The sequence below is a fragment of the Trichomycterus rosablanca genome, chromosome 12 (genome assembly GCF_030014385.1).
Source record: "Trichomycterus rosablanca isolate fTriRos1 chromosome 12, fTriRos1.hap1, whole genome shotgun sequence".
Taxonomy (NCBI): domain Eukaryota; kingdom Metazoa; phylum Chordata; class Actinopteri; order Siluriformes; family Trichomycteridae; genus Trichomycterus; species Trichomycterus rosablanca.
This window is the reverse complement of record NC_085999.1, coordinates 32,116,343-32,127,416: the sequence shown is the minus strand read 5'-3', so window position 1 is coordinate 32,127,416 and position 11,074 is coordinate 32,116,343. Positions and strand designations below refer to the sequence as shown.

Here is an 11,074-nt window from a genome sequence, read left to right as displayed (position 1 = left end):
CATTTACATTTGCTGCATTTAGCAGACACTAATTTCCAGCTACTTCCAATTATGACTGAATGCTATTTGAGTAATGAGGGTTAAGAACCTTGCTCATGGACCCAACAGTGGCAACTTGGCAGAATCAGGGCTTGAACTGGCAACCTTCTAATTACTAGTCCGCTGAGTTACCACTGCCCTGGTTACAGGTATCATGCAGTACACCTGACAAGTCACCTTACTTCATCACCCATCTGCATATTAAAAGTCACACAGTCCAACATGAGAACATTATTCTAGTATGTTTGTGTTTCTTTTAAATCAGTCAGTAAATCTATTGTACAGTTTTCTTTCTCTATATTACAACACTGTTATACTCTACATTGTATTATATCACACAATTGTTAACAAGAATAAAACAATGTACACCACACAGCTAGCTGTAAGTTGGTTAATGCTCCAGCGTTCTTCAGTCATCACAGGTTTTAGTTGGTTATTCAGTCCTCAGTGCTGACTATCAGTGTTTAGCACTACTTTAAAACAACTGTTCAGTTATAATAAAAGGGAAATCATTTGTTGCCCTTTACTCAGGCGTTAATCAGGCATGAATACAACGACAAATATGACCATTTAAAAATTAGACGGTTTGTAGATAAAACTCAAACTCTGTATATTATAGTACGACCAGCATTATTAATTTGGAACTTGGATTTGATCAATGATTAACTGGTGCAAAGCCATTTAAATTCAATTGAAATCCATATTGTAAATAATGACAGGGTGGCATGGTGGCACAGGAGACCACCATGTAGTGCACCATCTACCTCAATGTCCATCGTCTGACTGTCAGTGTAAAATTCCACCAGGTCCTTCAGATTTCTACCACTTTTTTACTACTGTTAATGCTACTGGCTAAACGAGTGTAAATGAATGAGTGTTTATAAGAATTGGGCGGGAGGGGTCCAGGCACCTCTCAGTATATTGCTGGTTTAACATTACTTCCGAGAGGACACCACCTGTTAGTCACACTTTGAATGAACAGAACAGAAGGCAGAGCCCTAAAGTCACAGCATCTGTGCCATGTGGTCCAAACAACCCCTACATTGACTACTTTAATTATAAGAGTTTTATTTCATGAGTTTGATGTGAAATTGGCTAAATCTTCAGATGAAGAGTTATTTAAAGCTAATATCTATTCATCACTAAGGAAACTCCTTTTACAGACCAACTAATTAACCAGTAACGTTTCCTTTCTATTCTAAAGCAGGAATGTTACACATAGTTTGGTTAAACTCTGATAAACTAAGATCATTTAAAGTCAAATCGTTTTTGGACAGCTGCCCGGACAAAGATATCTTTGAGGAATCTTCACCTAATGTGCTTTTAATATCACATCAGTCTTACATCACTCTTATGCATTTGCATCCCTAATGTTTAATCACTACAGCTGGCCACACTCTACGAGAGGCGCTTCTCTCTCTCACCTCACAGAAGTGGCTCTTGTTTCTTTCCATGCATCCATCTGTATTCAGCATATTCATCATATTCCTTCTCATTATTATGTCGAAGACCCAGGTGTGGCTGCGTGAACTCAGATGCGGCCATTGCCATGGCTGCTGCCCCGCCTGGAGGTCAGGTTGTGTGGTGTGTACTGAAGGTCAGAAGTTAAGGTCAGGCCACAGGCTTCACAAGCCAGCACCAGCTGTCTCAGTGCATCCAAAGCATCGGTTTTAGCAGTGCGCAGGAGATCACACTGACCCTAAGAGAAAAAAGAGAGAGGTTGTTTGAGTTTTGTTTTAAAGTTGTGAGACTGGTCAAAAACCTTACGTAACCTCACTGTTATTTTTTTACTGTTAAAAGAAAAAGAAGAAGAAAAAGAAGAGGGCCTTTATTTGTCATATATACATATGCAGGTATACAGTACAGTACAACAAAATTCTTTCTTTGCATATCCCAGCTTGTTTGGATGCTGGGGTCAGCCATGTTATGGCGCCCCTGAAGCAGAGAGGGTTAAGGTTAAGATTCTAACACAGCCCTAGCAAAGAACACTGCATCACCAAAGCACCTCAAGGCTAATCTTAATGTTAATTACTGTACTTAATTACCACAAGTACAGTAAACATTCTGCACATGTCGGATATATCATCCCATTTCGGAAACGTAACCTTCATCCATCCAACAAAATTGCCTGCCCACAGAAATCCCATGAAATTTAGTCTATAAATAGCTAAAGGGAGGACACACTTTGCGTTATTGATTATTAAGGGTCAGCCGTGCTGACCAAAAGATTGCACTAAGCTTTCAGTCAGGGCCAGCGAGGCTGGGCATAGAACAGGAAAAGGTTAATCACAGCAGAGCTAAAATGCAGGTAGAATATAGGATGATAGATAACACTGCTGCCATGCAGTGATGGTTATTTATTTCAGTCATAAAGCCCCCTCCTCTTAAAACCTCCACCCATGCACCTGATTACCTACAGACTAATTAACTGAACAGCTGATACACAAACCGCAACTCAAAAGTAAATCTGAACATTCATGTGACACATAGAGAATTCTTGCATAATGTCAAGGTCTACATGGACAATAATAACAGAGCCTAAATATTTAAGGACATTATTTCTAAAAGATAAGCAAAATGACAAAAAAACAGAAATGAGTTAGGCCAGACTTCCACCTTCAGCACAGTGATGTTCCAGATAAAGCTCTCCACAGATTTGCTCTGCTTCCGCCCCTTAAGGTTCTCCTTTTCTGCCAGCTTGGGAAGATCCTCATGAAACGTCATGCCTAAAGAAAAAAAAATAGAAAAATCAAATACGCATCCATGCCGAATAAAGAGATGGACGTTTGTGGAAACATTTTAAACACATAATTCAAATTGTAATGGCACCCTGAACAAAACTTAATGAAAGTCTCTCTGAACTACAATTCAGAGCCTTTCCTGCACCTCATTTAACTTTACTGGTTAGATCACTACTTGCAATGCTTTAAAAGAGTACCTGAGTCTTAGCTCTGGTTCTTCTGACTTCCCCCTGTGTCTCCTGCTGCTCTCTTGCTAGTGTTCTTCAGCTATGTCACCCCATAATTCTTGAGTTTTGCCATGGGTGACATGACAGTGCCTGAGCTACAATGTTTGGTTTCCTGGTGAGCTTTTGTATTGTAGCTCATTGGTGGACTGAGAAGCTGGCAAAGTTGCCTTTAAGTGTTCTTTTGTTTGTCTAAAATCTGTCCCTTTGGTTCCAGTGTTTCCTGCTGATCACATTGCATGGAGTGCAGTGCAGTGTTTCTGCTCCTGAACCTTTCTGCCTTGGGCTGCAGTTTTGGTTTCATTTTGTTGTATTATTTTTAAGTATTATTATTTTCTTAATTTAGTAATTATAGGTTTTATGTATTTTGCTTGTGTGGCTTTTGAGCTACAGTATTGATCTGCCTTGGTTAAGTCTTCTGCCTTTGTCACGAGGTGCTTACCACATAAACCATATTATGGAATAATTTAGCAAGACCCATGTTAGCTTATGTCCTTTTGTGCAGGCTAAAAATATTCCTCTTAATAAAATGTTTTTTATGCCTCTTTTCTGAGCTCTATTTTGCTTTTCAGTTTTTATCTTTTATACTAGTATGCTGCTCATTCTCTTCTATTTCAGCATTTCGGGCACATAAGGACAAAAGCCCAGCATTTCACATCCCTCTGTCTAGCAGCTTATCTTTCATTCATTTGCACAAGAGGATACAAAGAACATAAGTCTGGATTAATGAGAAATGTCATGCAGTATGTGCATACTGGAGACAGATCTGCAGATCAGCAGACAGGACAGTACAATGAAACTAGGTCCCATTTATTGATCAAAGCTATCATTTTAGTCTGTTTGCTTTACTTTTGATACTTAATGGAATAACTTATTTAAGATGTATTTTTGGTAGCATAACTGGCATCTATTAGAAAATGCAGTGCAAAGTACTGAAATCCTCTTAATCTTAATCTATATGTTAGAGTCTGTCCACAGAACAAATTTAAAAGAACATTAAAAAGCATTTAACAGCCAGGAATCACAGGACAGGTCATTATATGTTATTGCTCAGTAGTCTGGCCAGCAAAAATGTAAAACAATTGTCTCAGACTGACCTCTCTCAACGTATCAATGAATTAGATTCAGTCAGAATGACTACTGGGGCACCAAGTGTCACTCTGACTGAGATGAAGAAGGCATTTGTTGCCTGAAAGCTCTAAAATCAACAGTATTGGTAGTTAAAAAAACAAGCATAGTCCCATGTTTTTCAGCAGCACGGCCTGGTAATCTTAGTATCAGTATAGAGACACTGCCTTCCTCTACCAAAAAGATATTAAGTTTTCTTTCTAATAAAGAAAAAATGATGTCCTTGACCTGCCCAGTCTTAATCTTAACCCTACATGCAAAAAATGTGGTGAGACCTTAAAATGTCTATAACTCAACCACTCAACTAAGCAGAAAAAAATATTTGGGGGCAAGGATTTTGCTAAATTACATGAGACTAATCAAACAATGATGGTTCAACTTAAGACCAAAGCAGGAGGAATGAATAATTATGCACTGCAAATTCTGTATAATTTGGTCTTTTTTGAGATTTAAATCTACACAAATCTCAGATTGTGACATTTACATTGTGTCTATCTTCCTTTAAGGAATTTCCAGTAACAATACCCTGTCATCCCACCTTCTTTCTGCACCAGAGCAATCCTCTCCTGTGCACCATCTGCATTCTCTATCAGCTGTCTGTTGGCTGAGATCATCTGTAAGGACACACACACAGGCATAATTATTGCAGAGGACACACACACAGTTAGTCACTGACCACTACTGTGTACTTGTCCCAGCATAGGCAGAGACCCTGCCTGCCCTCTCCCACAGTTGATATTTATATCATGTAGCCCAGCCAGACCAGACTTTGCCTGTCTGGCTGTCTCAGATGCTTACCAAGAACTTAGGGCAAGAACCCTGTGTGGAGAAAACATGGTAATCTCTTAGCCAAACAAAGATAATGTGATAGGTAATGTGACGTCCTAATCATATCATAATCAGAACATAATCAATCATAACCACTGATTCTGAGGATTGTCGAGGAAAGAAATTGAACAACATCCATAGTAAAAATGTATGAAGTAAAGAATAGGAGTTATGACTTTTGACTTTGGTTTGAGTTCGACAGAGATTTACTCTTATGCCATGCTGCCACTGTTCTCAGATACTAAATCTACCTGAATCTAAAAACTCCTATATTTAAGGTTTTTTAATTGCAGTAGGGGGCTTGTTGGCTTAGTGGAAGCCAATTGGTGGTAGCACTGCCGCCTCACAGCAAAAAGGCTCTGGGTTTGACTCCTAGATAAAACACTTCAAGTCCTTTCTGTGTGAAGTTTGCATGTTCTCTCTGTGTCTGTGTGGGTTTCCTCTGTGTGCTCGGGTTTCCACAATCCAAAGACATGCAGTCAGGTTAACTGGAGATACTAAATTGCCCTGTGTGTGTGTGCGTGTTCGCCCTGTGATGGACTGGCGGTCTTCCTTTCACCCAGTGAACTGTACCCATTGTGTCCCTGAATCGGATCAAGCGGTGGTAAAACACACAGTGAACAAATAAATGAATGAATAATTGGCAGTAATCTGTGTACACAGGTGTTTTATTTACCATGTCGTAGGCATTAAGCAGCTTCCGTGTGGTGTCGTTCAGGTTTCCTAGTGGCTCTAGGCACGGATAACCATTCTTAAGAAGAAGGCTGGCCACTGGGGCCCCGTCTGGCCCCTGTAGTCTTGTGGCCAAACTCTGCATGCACTGCTTTATTGTGGACACTGGAGGGAGCCCACACTGCTCTTTAAAAGTCACTGTTGCACTCTGAAAAAAAAGATTTAAAAAGTTATAAACTTGTATCACAGAACAATCGAATGCACATAAAGAAGCTCACAAAGTACTACTAAGCAAACAGGGATCAGTTTTATGCTTTTAGTGGCTGCCTTTTTACAATGTTGTTTCCTTTTGTGTAAAAGGGGCCCAAATATTGTTCCTATATGTTTTTCTTTATAACAGTAAATCATTAATCAATACATTTTCACTTCTGATCAATGCAGCTTTTATACACTATGGAAATGGAATAGGTATCTAATCAAGTGTTGCTTTAATGAACTTTGTCAATGTTTGGACTGTTCAGACACAAACATTACTAGCAGCACTCCATCATGTGTATAAACCACTAATTAAAAAAAATCATGAAGCAATATCATAATTGTATCATTACCTTTGATATTTTAATTTTTATTGTTTGCATTCGCTTCCATTGTACGGCAGCTCTGGAGCTGAGAGGGTTAATTGCTCAACACTGGCTGCACGGCAGAGCCAGGATTTGAATCCACAACCTTCAGAATAATGACCCAAAGCTCTATCCACTAGACTACCACTCTCCCCACATTAGACCAAATATCACGCTTGTTAACTTGACCCATCGTAGCCTTATAAACCTTTACACACATTGTGCTGGTCTGTTTAATCTTAACAGAACAATAATAACAGATAGTAGAAGAATGTATTTATTACAAATGCAATCAGTGAGTGAAATAATCTAACAATGAATTTCAGGTATACTGGGATATAAAATCTTTAATTTATATTTACAGTTTTGAAAAGCATTTAAATAGTGCAGCCCTGGGATGATTAGAATTTATGATGCATTGTTCCTCATGAGAGCGTGACATACATTTTCCACCTGGTGCCATTATTAGTATAAACCACCTGGGTAACTGTGTGTGTGTGTGTGTGTGTGTGTGTGTGTGTGTGTGTGTGTGTGTGTATGTGTGTGTGTGTGTGTGTGAGAGAGAGAGAGAGAGAGAGAGAGAGAGAGAGAGAGAGAGAGAGAGAGAGATAAACAGTTCACCATAAAGTGTATACATGCACAGAATAATCCTCCTTTCTGTTTTTAAAGTACTTCTACATTCTTAGTTCACTCAGTTTGTATCTGATTCACATTTTAAGAACATACACTGGATTAAAAAGTATTTAGACCCCTTGCCTTTTTATGCACGTCATTGTGTGTGGATTTGATTTTAAATTCGATCTCACTGTCATTTTTACCCATTACACTACACTACAAATACCACATGGTTAAGACTTTTTTTTAAATGTAGTAAAATTAAGTGGAAGTAAATTCTGTTGTTCAAAAAAGTATTTAGACCCTTTGCTGGTGCACTCCATATGGGTCAGGTGGTCGGGTGTATCCTGTTTGCTTTAACTAACCTTGACGTGTCTAGAACTCAGTTGGAATCCACCTGTTAAATTTACATTGATTGGACATAGTTTGGAAAAACACACCTGGGTCTATAAGGAACCATAATTCACAATAACCAGACCATTTTTTATCCAAAGGGACTTATACTTGTTCCTGAATACAGTGGAAGCATTTAATGGTTAGGATTCTTGCTCATGGATCCAATAACGGCACCTTGGCAGTGGTGGGGCTTGAACCAGTGATCTTCTGATTACTAATCTAACAATAAATTTCAGGTATACCAGGATGTAAAACCTTTAATTTATATTTACAGTTTTGAAAAGCGTTTAACAGACCAGCCGAGGATTATTAGAATTCATGATGCACTGTTCCTCATGAGAACGTGACATACATTTTCCACCTTTACATTACAATTACATTTTCTGCATTTAGCAAATGCTTTAATCCAAAGCAACTTATCATTAAATGCAGTTTAAGCAACTGAGGGGCCCAACAGTGGCAACCTGGTCAACAATGTTTGCAAAATATGTAGTTTACAAAAAAACATAGGTTACAGATGATTTACTAGATCTTTTGCTAAATAGCCTCTTTGCAATGGAAGCCTATGTTGTTGAAATATTTAAAACATAGGGGCATATAGAATTTCCTTTGCACAGCTCGGTCTATCCTTCTTAAACTGGCTCATGTATCTATCCGGTGGTATTTTATTAAGTATTTTATTCAGAGATGAAAAAATACTGTTCATAATAATAATAAAAATAATAATAATAATAATAACAATAATAATAATAATAATAATAATAATAATAATAATAATACTATTATTTTATTCAAAGATGTGAATTAATGAATATCTTTAATCTAGCTATATAGTGACTGTAGAGCCACACTACAATACGTTGAGTTCCACAGCACACACTTACCAGTGCATTCTCTCGCAGGTCGGTGGCCTCTCTGAGTGGAATGCTAGCAAGTCGGAAAGTATCATCCAGCACTTTAATGGCTGTGTTTCGGAGGGTGACATACTCTCGCCCTCGCCGGGCTCCTTTCTTCACAGACAGTCCCCGTTTGTGAGCCTTGCCTCCCCCTCGACGATTTGTGATGGCCACATGTACAAACAGGCTGGCGTGGGGTAGAGGCTCTCCAGCCAGGTTTAGCAGTGGAACGTTCCGGTAGCCTGGCTGAAGGCATTCAAATGAAATGGTGTACTGACCAATAAAGTCATCACCAATGTAGTCGTCATCTAAAACTACAAACCGCAGCAGAGCCAGTTCTGGCATGTTCACCTACAGAGAAAAAAAAAAATGTACTTTTATCCAAACATTAATGTACAATTTTCACACCATTCAAATCTTTATAATAGTAAATCACAACATGTGCGTTTTAAAACCAAGAGTATGTGGACACGTGACTATAAGCTTGTTGGACATGGTTATTAATATGAAGTTGCTCTGTGCAAGCCACTGGATTTCCTCAACACCAAACTTGAAAGAACCTACTCCAAATTTTTGCCACAAAGTTAAAAGCATATAAGCACATTGATTATTTGCATTTTTTTAGTCATTCAATTTAGTCATATCCAATCACCTAATTGCACTACGCTTCCTCTTTAATGATGTTGACCTCCACTCTCACTGAGGAGAGCCGTGACTAACACACAGCCTATCCGACACGTGTTCAGTAGCCAACTGCATCTTTTCACCTGCATGAGGCAAGTTCATATGTGGATCAGCTTTGTGCACGGAGAGACACACCCTGGTCACATTATCCCCTGTCCCTGTAAAGGCACCATCGATCAGCCAGCAGAGGTCATAATTGCATCAGTTATGAGAAATCTCCTCTGACACCCTCCCTGAACAACAAGCCAATTGTTGTTCCTGTGGGCGCCCAGCCTGCTGGTAGCAGAGCTAAGATTCAAACCAATGAGTTCTGGATGTCAGCTCTGGTGTGCTAGTGTGTTTTACCTCTGCGCCACCTGGATGCCTATTTTATATAACTGATTGTTAGCAATGCAATTTAGAAGTAGCCCAATTCCAGGTAATCGCTTCACCAAACAACCCTGTTTGTATGGGGGGAATAAACCTGCTCAACTGTGGTCATATGGTTTTAGGCACTGCCTACTATTCCTACACCCTTACCAATTTGTCATTAGCTAGTAGAATAATATCAAATGTGACATAAACAGGCAATGAGCTTCAGCATGCTTCTTACCACCTTACATCAAATCATCAAACAGGTATTGTTGTTTCTAGTCTTTGTCTGCTCGAGAGACACAACAGTCTATCACACTGGCTCACCACAGCTGAGATCCTGGGTACGAATCTCAGCGATGCTATCAGCCTGGCAGGCATCTATACTGACATGATAGGCTATGTCTGAGGGAGGAATGGCCGAGGCCCTATGATGGTGTGGCGCCCTGTACAGCTGCAACACTAACCAGGATAAAGTAAAATATATCAAAATAAAATAAAAAATAACAAGTTATATATAACATATATACATCTGGCTATCTTTGTGTCATGTTTAAAGATGCCTTGTTCTTCATTTATGTTAATAAGTTATGTACAGTAAATGTCAATTTAAAATTAACAAGTGGCAGAAAGCTAATGAAGCCGGTAACTCAAGGCATCCTAACCTTGAAGATTTTGTCCCTGGTTTAGAGCTTCACACATGCTGAGTCTGTCTAGTGTTTAAACTCGGGGCAGTGATGTCCTTCAGCCATCCAGTGGCTCTCAAACAGAAGTGTTTGTGCCAGTCCAAGCTGAGCAATAATATTTCTGATAACTGTCCTGCTTCAATGTAACATTGTCTCAGATTACAATAATATGCAGAAATTGTAAGTTTTCCTTTGTTTAATATTTTTAAAGTCAAGGTCCTGGAGTTTGTGGTGTCTTGTTATAGCAGTGTGCACTTAGGATTGCAAAAACAAGCTTGTGCAAAAAATAAGTCAATAGCGGTCAAGGCTGTGTTAAAAGTGAACACTGTAGCTAGCATGTGTGTGTGTGTGTGTGTGTGTGTTGTAGCATGGCTCATATCGTTGGCTCATTCAAACAGAGACTCTCTGCAACCTCTGGTTGGTCAGAAAGTGTTGATTAATTTTCAATTACAGCTCTGATTTTAAACGTAATACCACCCGCAGAGTAAATCACAGCTATCTATTAGTTTCCATAGCAACAGCTCAGGCACACAGACTTGGCAATAAGATGCTGAGACTCTTTAAATTAAATCTAAATAATAAAGACATTAAAAACTCACAAAGGAGTTCTGAGTTTGAACAAACCTGATGCAGGTATCCAGATGTTAGTACATAAATATACACTGATCAGCCATAACATTAAAACCACCTCCTTGTTTCTACACTCACTGTCTATTTTATCAGCTCCACTTACCATATAGAAGCACTTTGACGTTCTACAATTACTGACTGTAGTCCATCTATTTCTCTACATACTTTTTGAACCTCCTATTACTCTGTTCAATGGTCAGGACCCCCACAGAGCAGGTATTATTTAGGTGGTGGATAATTTTCAGCACTGCAGTGACAATGACATGGTGGTGGTGTGTTAGTGTGTGTTGTGCTGGTATGAGTGGATCAGACACAGCAGCACTGCTGGAGTTTTTAAATACCGTGTCCACTCACTGTCCACTCTATAAGACACTCCTACCTAGTTGGTCCACCTTGCAGAAGTTAAGTCAGAGACGATCGCTCATCTATTACTGCTGTTTGAGTTGGTCATCTTCTAGACCTTTGGATATTTTTGGTTGGTGGACTATTCTCAGTCCAACAGTGACAGTGAGGTGTTTAAAAACTCCAGCAGCACTGCTGTGTCTTATCCACTCATACCAGCAC

General features: G+C 39.2%; 1 protein-coding gene across 2 annotated transcripts in view; it reads right to left on the bottom strand.

Moving 5' to 3' along the window:
- Positions 1 to 1,211: 1,211 nt before the first annotated feature.
- The window catches only part of plcl1 (phospholipase C like 1), a 60,774-nt gene continuing 50,911 nt past the window's right edge, over positions 1,212 to 11,074 (bottom strand). For both annotated transcript variants that reach the window (XM_063006445.1, XM_063006446.1), the window contains exons 4-8: positions 8,148 to 8,510; positions 5,637 to 5,840; positions 4,671 to 4,746; positions 2,656 to 2,765; positions 1,212 to 1,738 (exon numbers count right to left, since the gene is read on the bottom strand). In XM_063006445.1, the coding sequence (XP_062862515.1) occupies positions 1,571 to 1,738; positions 2,656 to 2,765; positions 4,671 to 4,746; positions 5,637 to 5,840; positions 8,148 to 8,510 (921 nt within the window). In that variant the 3' untranslated portion in view covers positions 1,212 to 1,570. The remainder of the gene's footprint in view (positions 1,739 to 2,655; positions 2,766 to 4,670; positions 4,747 to 5,636; positions 5,841 to 8,147; positions 8,511 to 11,074) is intronic.